The following is a 15,581-nucleotide window of genomic DNA, read 5'->3' as shown; positions in this document are numbered from 1 at the left end:
CCCCTTGGCTATTGGGAGCCACCTCGCAGGGGGGTGAGCCACCCCCCGCGAGGTGGGGACCAATAGCCAGCCCCTCTCCCCCCCTTGGCTATTGGGAGCCACCTCGCAGGGGGGTGAGCCACCCCCCGCGAGGTGGGGACCAATAGCCAGCCCCTCTCCCCCCCTTGGCTATTGGGAGCCACCTCGCAGGGGGGTGAGCCACCCCCCGCGAGGTGGGGACCAATAGCCAGCCCCTCTCCCCCCCTTGGCTATTGGGAGCCACCTCGCAGGGGGGTGAGCCACCCCCCGCGAGGTGGGGACCAATAGCCAGCCCCTCTCCCCCCCTTGGCTATTGGGAGCCACCTCGCAGGGGGGTGAGCCACCCCCCGCGAGGTGGGGACCAATAGCCAGCCCCTCTCCCCCCCTTGGCTATTGGGAGCCACCTCGCAGGGGGGTGAGCCACCCCCCGCGAGGTGGGGACCAATAGCCAGCCCCTCTCCCCCCCTTGGCTATTGGGAGCCACCTCGCAGGGGGGTGAGCCACCCCCCGCGAGGTGGGGACCAATAGCCAGCCCCTCTCCCCCCCTTGGCTATTGGGAGCCACCTCGCAGGGGGGTGAGCCACCCCCCGCGAGGTGGGGACCAATAGCCAGCCCCTCTCCCCCCCTTGGCTATTGGGAGCCACCTCGCAGGGGGGTGAGCCACCCCCCGCGAGGTGGGGACCAATAGCCAGCCCCTCTCCCCCCCTTGGCTATTGGGAGCCACCTCGCAGGGGGGTGAGCCACCCCCCGCGAGGTGGGGACCAATAGCCAGCCCCTCTCCCCCCCTTGGCTATTGGGAGCCACCTCGCAGGGGGGTGAGCCACCCCCCGCGAGGTGGGGACCAATAGCCAGCCCCTCTCCCCCCCTTGGCTATTGGGAGCCACCTCGCAGGGGGGTGAGCCACCCCCCGCGAGGTGGGGACCAATAGCCAGCCCCTCTCCCCCCCTTGGCTATTGGGAGCCACCTCGCAGGGGGGTGAGCCACCCCCCGCGAGGTGGGGACCAATAGCCAGCCCCTCTCCCCCCCTTGGCTATTGGGAGCCACCTCGCAGGGGGGTGAGCCACCCCCCGCGAGGTGGGGACCAATAGCCAGCCCCTCTCCCCCCCTTGGCTATTGGGAGCCACCTCGCAGGGGGGTGAGCCACCCCCCGCGAGGTGGGGACCAATAGCCAGCCCCTCTCCCCCCCTTGGCTATTGGGAGCCACCTCGCAGGGGGGTGAGCCACCCCCCGCGAGGTGGGGACCAATAGCCAGCCCCTCTCCCCCCCTTGGCTATTGGGAGCCACCTCGCAGGGGGGTGAGCCACCCCCCGCGAGGTGGGGACCAATAGCCAGCCCCTCTCCCCCCCTTGGCTATTGGGAGCCACCTCGCAGGGGGGTGAGCCACCCCCCGCGAGGTGGGGACCAATAGCCAGCCCCTCTCCCCCCCTTGGCTATTGGGAGCCACCTCGCAGGGGGGTGAGCCACCCCCCGCGAGGTGGGGACCAATAGCCAGCCCCTCTCCCCCCCTTGGCTATTGGGAGCCACCTCGCAGGGGGGTGAGCCACCCCCCGCGAGGTGGGGACCAATAGCCAGCCCCTCTCCCCCCCTTGGCTATTGGGAGCCACCTCGCAGGGGGGTGAGCCACCCCCCGCGAGGTGGGGACCAATAGCCAGCCCCTCTCCCCCCCTTGGCTATTGGGAGCCACCTCGCAGGGGGGTGAGCCACCCCCCGCGAGGTGGGGACCAATAGCCAGCCCCTCTCCCCCCCTTGGCTATTGGGAGCCACCTCGCAGGGGGGTGAGCCACCCCCCGCGAGGTGGGGACCAATAGCCAGCCCCTCTCCCCCCCTTGGCTATTGGGAGCCACCTCGCAGGGGGGTGAGCCACCCCCCGCGAGGTGGGGACCAATAGCCACCCCCTCTCCCCCCCTTGGCTATTGGGAGCCACCTCGCAGGGGGGTGAGCCACCCCCCGCGAGGTGGGGACCAATAGCCAGCCCCTCTCCCCCCCTTGGCTATTGGGAGCCACCTCGCAGGGGGGTGAGCCACCCCCCGCGAGGTGGGGACCAATAGCCACCCCCTCTCCCCCCCTTGGCTATTGGGAGCCACCTCGCAGGGGGGTGAGCCACCCCCCGCGAGGTGGGGACCAATAGCCACCCCCTCTCCCCCCCTTGGCTATTGGGAGCCACCTCGCAGGGGGGTGAGCCACCCCCCGCGAGGTGGGGACCAATAGCCACCCCCTCTCCCCCCCTTGGCTATTGGGAGCCACCTCGCAGGGGGGTGAGCCACCCCCCGCGAGGTGGGGACCAATAGCCACCCCCTCTCCCCCCCTTGGCTATTGGGAGCCACCTCGCAGGGGGGTGAGCCACCCCCCGCGAGGTGGGGACCAATAGCCACCCCCTCTCCCCCCCTTGGCTATTGGGAGCCACCTCGCAGGGGGGTGAGCCACCCCCCGCGAGGTGGGGACCAATAGCCACCCCCTCTCCCCCCCTTGGCTATTGGGAGCCACCTCGCAGGGGGGTGAGCCACCCCCCGCGAGGTGGGGACCAATAGCCACCCCCTCTCCCCCCCTTGGCTATTGGGAGCCACCTCGCAGGGGGGTGAGCCACCCCCCGCGAGGTGGGGACCAATAGCCACCCCCTCTCCCCCCCTTGGCTATTGGGAGCCACCTCGCAGGGGGGTGAGCCACCCCCCGCGAGGTGGGGACCAATAGCCACCCCCTCTCCCCCCCTTGGCTATTGGGAGCCACCTCGCAGGGGGGTGAGCCACCCCCCGCGAGGTGGGGACCAATAGCCACCCCCTCTCCCCCCCTTGGCTATTGGGAGCCACCTCGCAGGGGGGTGAGCCACCCCCCGCGAGGTGGGGACCAATAGCCACCCCCTCTCCCCCCCTTGGCTATTGGGAGCCACCTCGCAGGGGGGTGAGCCACCCCCCGCGAGGTGGGGACCAATAGCCACCCCCTCTCCCCCCCTTGGCTATTGGGAGCCACCTCGCAGGGGGGTGAGCCACCCCCCGCGAGGTGGGGACCAATAGCCACCCCCTCTCCCCCCCTTGGCTATTGGGAGCCACCTCGCAGGGGGGTGAGCCACCCCCCGCGAGGTGGGGACCAATAGCCACCCCCTCTCCCCCCCTTGGCTATTGGGAGCCACCTCGCAGGGGGGTGAGCCACCCCCCGCGAGGTGGGGACCAATAGCCACCCCCTCTCCCCCCCTTGGCTATTGGGAGCCACCTCGCAGGGGGGTGAGCCACCCCCCGCGAGGTGGGGACCAATAGCCACCCCCTCTCCCCCCCTTGGCTATTGGGAGTCATTGTGGTCTCAGAGCCTGTTTTGCATAATGTGAGTAGTATCGTCTCCTCCTGTGGAAATAGTAAACTTTTTCGCAGATGGGTTTGCACCTTCATTGTATTGCTCAGGTAACAATGATATAATTAATTATTAAACATCGAGAGTCGATTGTAATAATTATCAATAATACTGTCAATTAATATTTTCCCATAATATTGATAATTAGTTTAAGTAGATTATGATGTATGTCAAAAATTAATTTTTAATAATTATGTCATTTATTAATATTAATTTTTAATATTAATGATTGCTTTTCTGCCAGCATCAGTTAGTATTGTTTTAAGTAACATTAATTGTTGATATCATTATTTTATTATTAATAGTGTTATTATTATTAATACTAATCATTAACTTTTTTAAGCAGTGTTAATGTTTAGTATCTTTATTGTCATTGTTAATGTCGATTATTAATATTAATTATTATATATATTAATATTAATAATTAATAGACTCATTCCTGATATCCCGTGTGGAGAAAATGATATTCCTCCCAATATAGCAGAAAGTATACGTTCCTCTGTGATGTTATTCCTAATAACCAGGCGGTAGAGGACGACATAATGGAAACTACCGCAGTGTGTGTACATCCTTTCGGTCATCTTGTTCCTTCCATCCATAGTGCGAGAGGATGATATTACTCCTAATATCGCAAGGGGCGTGGACCTCCACTGTGATATTTTCCCTCACATCCAGCCGGGAAGAGGAAGATATTATCCCCAAGATCACAGGGTTGTACATCCCCTTGTGATACTGTTCCTTATATCCTGGGATGGGGAAGATAATACTAGTGGCAACATCGCTGGGGTTTTACACACCCACTGTGCTATTGTTCCAAATAACACGATATGACGCCCAGTATCACAGGGTTGGTACATCCTCCTGTGATATTGTTTCTTATATTCAAGGAGAGAGAATGCTATTACTCCCATTATTTCAGGGGTTGTACACACGTCCTGTGATATTGTTCCTAATATCCCGAAAAGGAGAGCATATTACTCTCAATATCTCAGCGGGTGTACACCTCGTTTCTAATATTTGTCATAATATCCAAGATGGGAGAGGATGATAAGACTCCCAATATGCCAAGATGTGTACAGCCGCCTGTGATATAGTTCCTAACATCCAGGTGGGGATAGGATGATATTACTGCCCATATCGATATTTAGCCTACGATCCTGAGGGGAGTGAATGATGTTACTCCCAATATCGAAGAAGGTGTACACCCCCCTGAGACACTACACCCAATATCCACGTTAGTACTCCCAATATCCCAGAAGGTGCACACACACCTGTGATAGAGTTCCTAATATCCAGCGGGAAAGAGGCTGATTTTACTTTCGATATCGCAGTGGGTGTACACCGCCCCCAACCCTGGGGTATCGTTTCTAATATCCAGGCGGGAAGAAGATGACATGGATGACAATATCGAAGGGGGTGGACAACTCCTCTGTGATATGGTTCCTGATATCCAGGGGGTGAATGGATGTTATTATCCAAATAACGTAGGAACTGTACAGCCACCCTGGGATTTTGTCCTTAATAACCACAGGGGAGAGGTGAGATTACTACCAACATTGCAAGGGGTGTACACCCTCCTGTGATATTGTTTCTTATATCCAGGAAAGGAGAAGATGGTATTCCTACCAATATTGAAGAGATATACAACCCCCATGGGATATTGTTCTAAAGATACAGGTTGAAAGAAGATGAGACTCCATCCAATATAACAAGGTGTGTACATCCCACCTGTGATGTGAATCGTAAAACCTAGAAGAGAGAATGACATTGCTTCCAAAAACTCACGGGGTGTACACCCACCCTGTGACATCGTTTCTGTCATCTAAAGGTAGAGATGGTGATACTACTCCCACCACCAGAGAAGGTACACACCCCCCTGTGATATTGTTTCTCATAACTTGGGGGAGAGCATGATATTACTTCCAGTATGACAGTGGCTTGACACCCAGTCTGTGATATTGGTTCTGCACATCAACTCTGTGCCCCTCGTTTCCCATGCGTCCTCCCCACACTTTTGGAACCTCGGGGAAGGCTTTGTCTTTGGGTACAGATGAAGAGACGAAGGGTCTGAGAGGTGAAGCAAGTTTGTTACTGGAAAGTGGTTCCGATCCAGACCCCAAGAGAGGTTTCTTGGATCTCACAGAAGAAAGAATTCGGGGCGAGTCCATAAAGTGAAAGCAAGTTTATTAGGAAAGAAAAGGAATAAAAGCATGGCTACTCTGGCCGGGCGCAGCGGCTCACTCCTGCAATCCTATAACTTTGGGATGCCGAGGCAGGTGGATCACCTGACGTGGTAAGTTCGAGACCAGCCTGGTCCAACATGGCAAAACCGTGTCGCCACTAAAATACAAAAGATTAACTGGGCGTGGTGGCAGGTGTCTGTAATCCCAGCTACTAGGAAGGCTGAGGCAGGAGAATCGCTTGAACCCAGGAGGTGGAGGTTGTAGTGAGCCAAGATCACGCCACTGCATTCCATTTCGGCCAACAGAGCGAGACTCCATCTCAAAAAAAAAAAAAAAAAAAAAAAAAAAAGAAAAGAAAAGAAAGAATGGCTGCTCCATAGGCAGAAAGGCACCAAAGGTCGCTGGTTGCCCATTTTCATGGTTATTTCTTGATCATACGCTAAACAAGGGTTGGACTATTCATGAGTGTTCTAGGAAAGGGATGGGCAATTCCCAGAAATGAGAGTTTCTGCCCTCCCTTCTTCTGAGACCATGTAGGGAAACCTCCAGATGTTGCCATGGCATCTGTAAACTGTCGCGGTGCTGGTGGGAGTGTCTTGTAGTAGCTAATTCGTTATAATTAGCACATAATGAGCCGTGAGGACAATCAGAGGTCACTCTCGTGGCCATCTTGGGTTTGGTAGGCTTTGGCTGACTTTACTGCAACCCGCTTTATCAGTAAGGTCTTTAGGACCTGTATCTTGTACCGACCTCCTATCTCATCCTGTGACTAAGAATGCCCAGCCTCCTGGGAATGCGGCCCAGCAGGTCTCAGCCTCCCTTTACCCAGCCCCCATTCAAGATGGAGTCGCTCTGGTTCTCGTGCCTCTGACAAGTTGGCCTGGGTTGAGTGTTCCCTAGTGTGTGGTGGTTGGAGCTGTTCCTAGGAGTAAGAGGTATTGTCAGTAGGAAACAGGCCTCTGTTAGCCCGGGGGCTGGCACTCTGCCCCATTATATCGGCCTCATTTTAGTGGTGACAAAACTGGGGCTCAGAGACATCAACTCCCTCATCCCGAACCCCCAGACTGTCAGTGGTGGGCTGGGGTTTGAATGTGGGGCTTGAAGACCCATCATCTCCTCTGGTCCCCCAGACTCTTTTGCCCAAGAGGAACAGGATCCCAGGATCCAGGCCCCTCATGGCACCAGCCAGGGTGGGCGTAGATGGGGAGGCAGAGGTCCAAAGCCCCCCGGACTCTGAAGCAGGTCAGGGACCAAGAGCAACCCGGACCTACGGGCCCCACCCCGAGAAGAATGGCTGCAGGCCCGGCCCAGCGGACAGGAGGTCTGTGTCCTCAGTCAACGTGACGGCGCTTCCGGCTGCTCCAGCCAGGCCGTGCTGTCTTCACGTTTCCAATCATGCGGCCTCCTCTCCAATTCCCAAGCCCAACCCACAGAGACAGCGATCTGGGGTCCACGTGAGGTTTGTCAGCAGCTCTGACCGCTGCTTCCCGCCAGCCCCGCGGCCAGTTCTGGAAAGCTCTCTGCTGCCCCCTGGTGGGGAGGCTTAGGGTAGGGCTCTGGCTGCAAGCATGGGGTCCCAGAACCTCCTGGCTCTGTCACCTCTGCTGAGTGGAAAACCAACCCAGGGCTGAACCAGTGACACCTGTGGCGCTCCCTGAACCTCCTGGCTCTGTCACCTCTGCTGGGTGGAAAACCAACCCAGGATTGAACCAGCAGATGGGTGCCTGATTCCTTATCAGAGCTCCATCCACTGGCAAGTCTCTCTCCGGGCCTCAGCTTCCCCTTCCATTAAGCGAGGGGCTTGGGGGATACCAAGGAGGGGTAACTGCTTAGTGAGGATGGGAGGTTTCTTCTGGGGAGATAAATACATTTTGAAACTAGATGGCGTGGGTGGTTGCACAGGACTGTGAATGTACAAATGCCATCACATTATTTGCGTTGAAATAGTTAATTGCATGCGATGTGAAAATCACCTCATTTAAAGTGTTTAAAAGAGGGGTCTGGGAGAGTGCAGTGTATGTGAGAATCACGTGGGACACCCACAGTCTCTGAACGTCAGTTTCCTTGCGTAAACTGGCAAAGAGACTGTGTGAACTGTATTCCCTGGGGCCAAGAGATTCCAAGAAGGAAAACCTGGGATTCCTGGGACTGGAATGACGGCCGGAGGCCGGAAGGGGAGGGGGTTGGTGGGGACAGCTGGGGGGCAGCCCAGATAAGGCTTTCAATACTGGGTAGCAGCGTCTACACAGGCGGAGATCCCTGCATATCCCTTCCCGCAGGGCTGACCAGTGGCCAGAGGTGGGACTGGCCAGGCTCGGCCCAACCAAGTCTGGGAGCAAAGGACACTGAGTGAGGGATCCCCGGGGCCACCCTCACTGGCCTTCGGCTCTCCTGACACCACGAGAGAGCTCCAGGAGCTGACCTTGGGTCCTAATGGGGGACACCTTCCTGGCTGCAGGCTGGCAGGGTGGTGTGGTGGTCAGTGTACTGGGCTCTGCGTGTCCGCCTCTACCTGCTGTGTGACGGTGGGCCAGACTCCTAACCTCTCTGTGCCTCTATTTCTTCAATGGCGAACAGGGACACTAGCAGCCCCCACATCCGGGCACAGTGGCCTGAAGGTTAAAGGCAAGGGCGGCACGAGATCTACAGCAAGAACTCTGAGCAGGGAGAGCAGGGAGCTGCCCAGACTTCAATCACCAACTCCCCTTTGGCCGCCAAGAAAACCGAGGCTCATGGTGACCTGGCCCAGGTCTGTTGGACTCACGGTCCTTCTCATCCCCAAGATCAGAGGGCTGCCACCAGGGAAGGAGCTGTCCCCTAGACACAGCCCAGGAAGCACACAGGGAAGGATGCCATGGGGACTTCGGTATGTTTTTGCAAAAAAAAAAAACCATTTATTGCTATTTGAACCCTGCTTTTATGCTTCCATTACCCAGAAAACGAGCTACGGGAGACACCAGGAGAGGCAGGAGATCATCCTCCTTGGACAAAACCCACTCCCTCGGATACTGTCCTCAGCGAGGGTGGCTGGAGGCCAACCAGGGGGCCCACCCGCAGAGTGGCAGAGGAGGTAGGTTGACCCTGTGGACGCTGAGCTCTGTGGCGAAGGTCCTGGCCTTCTGGTAGAAGAAGAGCCACTTCTCGCAGTCCAGGAGGAAGTTGTGGGAGATGGTGATCGGCCGCGTGTAGATCTTCAGCTGTACCTTCTTGTTGCCCAGGTCCACGGCGGCTGCCAGTGCCAGCTGGTAGTACCCGGCTACATCAAACGGATCCTGAAGGGGACAGGTCATGGTCAGCAAAAGGGGGACTCGGAGCCCGTCTTCCCAGAGGCCGTTCCTGTGTCCAGGTCATTCCACATGTCCATCCGATGCTGGCTCACCCCATGAGCCCCGAAGCCTGTGACACTGCTGTGGTCTCAGCTGCAGGAGGTGGGGACGACCCTGACACCCCTGGAAACCTTCCTGACTGTCCCTACGCCCCACTCACCCCAAGCCTCCTGCCCCAGTGCCACCCTCTCTGCAGGCAGTGGCTGCTTTCCCCATGGGCTGAGGTCAGGGCAGATCCTGCCTGCTCCGAGAGTTCCATGCAGGACCCGTGGCTCCAAGCCACAGCAGGGCCACTGCGTTGAGTGACCCAGGCTCCCCTCTGGCCCCTGTCCATGCTGACCATTTCCAGGCCCTCCACGGGCCAGGCCAGGTACAAAACCATGTCACAGGTGTCCTCTCTGGCAATGTTCCCTGAAATATTGACGGAGTGTGACTCCCCAGACATCCACTCCCATTTTCAATGCGTCTTTGGCTCAAACTCACCATCCCTGGGTTGGGATGCCGCCTCCCAGACCTCCTCCTTGACCCTCCCATCCCCCACCCGGCTTCTCCCCAGGCACCTCCTCCACATGGCGGTCACCCAAGGGACCTCTCTAAGACCCATGCCTGGCCTGTCCCTCTTTACCATCTCAAGATGGCTCCCAGGGCCAATGACAAAGTCCAAGATGCAGCAGTCCATTCCCTCACTGCCCCGCCCCACACACGGAGCAGGGGCGTGAGAAGGCCCCGAGTCACCGCCACCGCTCGTCCAATGCCCCCTGGCCCAGCCGAACACTGGACTCTGTGCTGGGTGCATGGTTGAGCCTAACGACCTTGCTTCCAGTCTGAGGGACCTGGGAGTGAACACTGACCACACAGGGTGGCCCGGGCTGTGGCAGAGGGAAGCCCAGGAGGCCCCAGACTCAGCCGGGTGTGGAAGGCAAAGGCTTCCTGAAGGGGTGGGGGCTTCCCAACTAAACAGGAAGGAGCCAGCCAATGCATATGTCTCTGCGTGTGCCTGTGCATGTGAATGTGCGTGTTTGTGTTCCTGTGCGTGCAATGTCCCTGTGTGTGCGCCTGTGTGCATGCCTCTGTGTGCACGTCTGTGTGTGCGCGCCTGTGTGTGCGTGTGCCTGTGCCTGTGCGCATTTGCGTGTGCATTTCCATGTGCCTGTAGTGAGTGACAGCCTGAGCCAGTAAACACCTAATCCACCCTATTCCAGGGCTCACTCTCATGTGTAGACTAAAGGGGACCCCATTTTAGAGGCAATTGGCAAAGATGCCCATTTACCCCTGCTTCTCTGCCAGCCTTCCAGGTCCCATCCAGCCCGGCTTCTTCTCCCACTCCTCTGGGCCCTGGGTCCAGAGCCTCCTATACATAGAGGAGGGTGTAGCCTTGGAAAGACACCGCCCTTGGGGAATTCCAAGGGGGCCTCCCTGTGGGAAGCTGGCCTGTGCTGACAGCATAGTCACGATGAGGCCCAGAGGGCTGTGCATGGGAAGGAGGACTGTGCATGGGAAGGAGGACTGTGCATGGGAAGGAGGGCTGTGCATGGGAAGCAGGGCTGTGCATGGGAAGCAGGGCTGTGCATGGGAAGGAGGACTGTGCATGGGAAGAAGGGCTGTGCATGGGAAGGAGGACTGTGCACGGGAAGGAGGGCTGTGCATGGGAAGGAGGACTGTGCACGGGAAGGAGGGCTGTGCACGGGAAGGAGGACTGTGCATGGGAAGGAGGACTGTGCACGGGAAGGAGGGCTGTGCACGGGAAGGAGGACTGTGCACGGGAAGGAGGACTGTGCATGGGAAGGAGGGCTGTGCATGGGAAGAAGGACTGTGCACGGGAAGGAGGGCTGTGCATGGGAAGGAGGACTGTGCATGGGAAGGAGGACTGTGCATGGGAAGGAGGGCTGTGCATGGGAAGGAGGACTGTGCATGGGAAGGAGGACTGTGCATGGGAAGCAGGGCTGTGCACGGGAAGGACTGTGCACGGGAAGGACTGTGCACGGGAAGGAGGGCTGTGCACGGGAAGGAGGGCTGTGCATGGGAAGGAGGGCTGTGCATGGGAAGGAGGGCTGTGCATGGGAAGGAGGACTGTGCATGGGAAGGAGGGCTGTGCATGGGAAGCAGGGCTGTGCATGGGAAGCAGGGCTGTGCATGGGAAGGAGGACTGTGCATGGGAAGGAGGGCTGTGCATGGCAAGGAGGACTGTGCACGGGAAGGAGGGCTGTGCATGGGAAGGAGGGCTGTACATGGGAAGCAGGGCTGTGCATGGGAAGCAGGACTGTGCATGGGAAGGAGGACTGTGCATGGGAAGGAGGGCTGTGCATGGGAAGGAGGGCTGTACATGGGAAGCAGGGCTGTGCATGGGAAGGAGGGCTGTGCATGGGAAGGAGGGCTGTGCATGGGAAGGAGGACTGTGCATGGGAAGGAGGGCTGTGCATGGGAAGGAGGGCTGTGCATGGGAAGGAAGGCTGTGCATGGGAAGGAGGACTGTGCACGGGAAGGAGGGCTGTGCATGGGAAGGAGGACTGTGCATGGGAAGGAGGACTGTGCTACTTGGCGCTTTCCTTTCTCCTGGACAGGCGGAGTGGGCGGCAGGCTTGACCAAGAGAGATAAAGGCCTCTTCTGGGAGGCCCGTCCCCCTGGGTCCCAGGCGTGCCCCTGAGCGGTGAACAGCGTCCCCCTGGGCCTGACACTTGGCACCTCCCTATCTGGCTGGGACTTGGGAGGCCACAGAAATCACGTCTGACCACCAGGTGTCGCCAGTACTGGGCGGGGGCCTCCCGGGCAGCCCCAGGCCTGCGGTGGGGTATACGGGGCAGGGTCTTAGGGCTGCCCCAGCTCCTCATGTTGTTCTAAGGCCCCCAAGATCTCGGCCCCTGGACTGGAGTGCCCTGGCGCCTCAGCCCGTAAGGAGCACTGACACGAGGCTGGTGTGATGCTAAGGAGGGGCGGTGCCCGCTGGGCAGATGGGTGGAGACACCACAGGTCTCAGTCTGCCAATCCCAGCTCTCCACCCCTGCAGGGCTGGGGGCAGAGGGAGCACAGCACCTCCCCTCGAGACACACCCGACCTAACAAGGCCTCAGCCTGGCTGGCTGGGGCCCCGCCCCACTGCACCTGCCCTGAGCTGGGGTTTCCCTGTCTGTGAACTCAATGGTAAGATACTGGTCCCACCCCACCCTTCCTGGGTGATGTGAAGATTCAAGGTGTCTCGGGACTCCAGGAAGGAATTGCTCAGTGCAGGCTGGCACCCTGGGCAGGCTTCCTAGAGGAGGCGCCAAGATTTGGGTTGGATCTTGCAACGTGGATTCAATGTGAGGATGATGGCGTCCTCTGAAATGTCACTCTCCCGACCCTGTTTTCTTTGTTAAATGCACCTTGACACTTGACTGTCAAGAGTCAGCTTTGGTGTCACCTCCTCCAGGAGGGCCCCCTGACTACAATCCCCCTTCTTTACCCAGAGGCCACCATTGCCCACTCATGTGTCAGCCTCCCTGGCTGAGACTGAGTTCTTGAGGGTGGGGCCTGGCCATCTGGGGAGCTGGGTTTTACCTGCTAACCTTGCCGGCTCCTCCAGCTGGGTGTAGAGCTCCAGGGAGGCCACTGGGCCATTCCTAAGAAAGGCTGGAACCCAGGCCTCTGGGGTCCGGATGGAGATCCCACTCCAAGGGGGCCAGGAACACCCCGAGCCCTGCCCCTCCCCACCCACCTTCAGGTCGTAGAAGATGATGTCACTGAGCACCAGGTACACCTTCACGTAGTAGAGGGTCTCCTGGTCGAACTCCAGCGGCGAGTTGCAGAGCTAAACGGCCTTGAGGTAGAAGTGCTCCGCCAGCTTGCCATGGCCCAGCCGGTGGTGCAGGGTGGCCAGCCGGTGGTAGGCCACACGCTCGTTCAGCCGGTCCCCTGGGGTGCAGGCCAAAGGGGCAGGTGTGAGGATGTGGCTCTCTGGGGCAGGGAGGGAACATGCCCCTCAGGAGCAGGTATACAGACCCCCAGGCAGCACACGTGGCTTGTCTCCAGGCACCTGTGGTCACCTGGGCAGCTCTGGCCATTCCCTTCCAGGTTCCCAGACTCACTTTTCCATCTGCAAAGCAGAACTAATAAGGCCTGCCCCTGTCTACTGAGAGGCTTTGGCAAAGTCGGACTTGGATGGCCCAGTTCTGTGCCTACACATAGCCACCTGCCTTTGCTCACTGGTTTTAACCAGGGGAGCCCAAAAGCCATGCAGTGCAGGTGCTCCCGGGCTCCCCGGCTCCAGGCAACCCACAGACGTGACATCCGACTCCTCCTGGGTGTGTCATGATCAGAGCCCCCTACCTCGGGGAGTCAGCTGCACACCTACTGTGTACTGGGCCATGGGGCACAAGGCGCTGGGGCATGTGGCCTGCCTAGGGTTCCCTGTCTCTGCAGGGGGACAGACGACCCTGGCACAGCACCAGGGGATGCACGGCCTTAAGGGGCAGACTGCTGGAAGGGGAACTGGGATTTTATCAGCCAGAGAGCCGTGTGGTTGATGACGGTGGGAAGGGCACAAGAGAAAGGGAATGTGCCACTCAGCCTGATACATACAGGGACCAACGAGATGCCTGGGATGTCTGGAAGGCAGAGGGCACACTGGGCGGCCCTTGTGGTCAGCAGCGGGAACAGGCAGAGGAAGCAGAGCTCAGTCAGGCAGGGAGCTCTGCACTGCATGAGAGACCTCGGGCTGTGCCCCACAGCCGGACGGGGAAGCCAGTTGGGCAGAGCTGCCTGCCTGGACAGGAGACCAGGAAAATCCAGTAGCTGTTTCAGCTCCTGGCCTGCAGACCTGGAGGCTGGGCTCTGGCAAAGTGTGGGTCCTGGCAGGGCGGGGGCTCAGGGGACGCACCCACAGTGATGCTGAGTGCTAGGGCCATGTAGGCAAACTCCAAGTCCTCCTGGGGCTCCTCCAGTGTGGCCAGCAGTGACACCAGCTTGTTGCACAGCTGTAGCTGCAGCTCCACCCTGCGGTTGCCCGTAGTCACTGCCAGGGGCAGGGCCCGGTCCTCAACACAGGCAGGTGGGGTCAGGTTTCCCGCAGCACCCACCTTGCCCAGCGCCCTCCTCAGAGCTCAAACATGTGCTTGGAGCTTCCCACACCCCAGCTACCCCTGCACCTCGACACAGCTCTGTGCTCTGGGATAACACACAGTTCAGACATCCAAGTTGGGGGCTGAAGAGTCACCTGAGGCCCATCCAGCTACACCCGATAGCCTCAGACCAGCCTCTCCCACCTGGGCACCGGAGGTCTGACTGGGGGGAGCCAGCACTCCTCTCTGCTCTAAAAACACCACATTGATCTGTGCCCAGGGCTGATCCACACCGTGAGCTCAGAGGAAAGGAGAAGCCGTCCCACTTCGGGGTGCATGCAGACCTGGGTCTCCCGCTGATATGCTGTGTGTCCTTTGGCATGTCCCTGTGCCTCTCTGAGTCTCAGTTTCCTCATCTGGAAGATGGGGACAGGACTTCCCACTCATGGTTGCTTGAGGTCATCAGGTACAAGGGTAGAGCCATTGTCACGTCCAGGCCCCGAGCGTTTGTCCCAGGCAGGGGCATGGTCAATATCATTCCCGGTGAGACCACTTGGAAATTAATCATGTGCATGGGTGGCCCTGCCTCCATTTGGGAGGCCTCTACCCTGCCACACCTGTGCCTCAGCCCTCCAGGTGCCCCACTGAGGCCCACCCACATCAGCCCACAGGCCAGCTCACCCGGTAGAAGGACATGCCTTCCTCCCGCTCCCAGGCCCCATTGAAGAAGATGTCTCCAGCTGCCTCAAACAGCTCCAGCCCCAGGTTGGGGTCGCCTGTGTACAGGGCCACATTCTGTGCCACCTGAAAGGAGACAGAAGTTCCCTCAAGACCCACACCTAGCGAGGTGGCTACGCGCACCTTTGCCAGGCTCCTTCCTCTCACACACTACAGGTACACTTGAGCATTTTTCAGACCCTGTGCATTAGGGCTGCCCCCACCACTGGCATGAGGACAATGAACTGATGCTCCTGAGTGCCAGGAGGTGACTGAGCAGCTGCAGCCCAGGAGCCCGACACCTGTGAATCCTACCAACAGGGCTAGCCCTAGCCCACTCCCCCTGCACTCAAACCAGTCTCCGTGGCCCCCAGATTGCTGGGAGCCCAGCCCCTGGCTCCTTTCTGTGTTGCCACATCCCTGCTACATCAGCAGTGTTTGTGGGTGGGCCTGGTCCCCTCTTGGCCATGAGCTCTTCTTCCCTCTCCTCAGCTCAAGGAGGTATATAGCAGGTGCTCAATAATGAAAGCTTCATCAGGCTTGTGGGCTTCACAATTTGTTCCAGATCACACTGTGTTTGGGAAAGCCTCTGAAAACAGCCACTATGATAGATTCATTGTATAAGGAGATGTGCCACATGTCGCTTGGAGCAAGTTCTTCTGTGTGTTAATTGAGTGGTCACATTATTTGAGCATGTGCTGTATACCAGCAGGTGCTGTGCACTGTGAGGGGCGGCGCCTCTGCCCTCAGGGAGAAGATGCTGGCCACCGGGGGAGGATGTGAGGGAACCAGTTGGAGTGAGGGAAAAGACACACAACAGGTGCTCAGCAGTGGCTTAGGAATGAGTGGATGGATGAATGAATGGATGAGGAGATGTAGACACATGGATGGATGGAAGGGTGTGTGGATAGATGAATGCTTGGATGGATGGATGGATGGATGGATGGATGGATGGATGGATGGAT

General features: G+C 58.6%; 1 protein-coding gene across 1 annotated transcript in view; it reads right to left on the bottom strand.

The window, feature by feature from the left end:
* Positions 1–13,495: 13,495 nt before the first annotated feature.
* LOC135967595 (SH3 domain and tetratricopeptide repeat-containing protein 1-like) overlaps positions 13,496–15,581 on the bottom strand; it is a 33,123-nt gene continuing 31,037 nt past the window's right edge. Inside the window, 2 exon segments of the mRNA XM_074018076.1 lie at positions 13,496–13,875; positions 14,581–14,703. Of these exon segments, the coding sequence (XP_073874177.1) occupies positions 13,639–13,875; positions 14,581–14,703 (360 nt within the window). The 3' untranslated portion in view covers positions 13,496–13,638.

Source organism: Macaca fascicularis, chromosome 15 (genome assembly GCF_037993035.2).
Source record: "Macaca fascicularis isolate 582-1 chromosome 15, T2T-MFA8v1.1".
Taxonomy (NCBI): domain Eukaryota; kingdom Metazoa; phylum Chordata; class Mammalia; order Primates; family Cercopithecidae; genus Macaca; species Macaca fascicularis.
The sequence above is the reverse complement of the archived record's forward strand: the minus strand, read 5'-3'. Positions and strand labels throughout refer to the sequence as shown.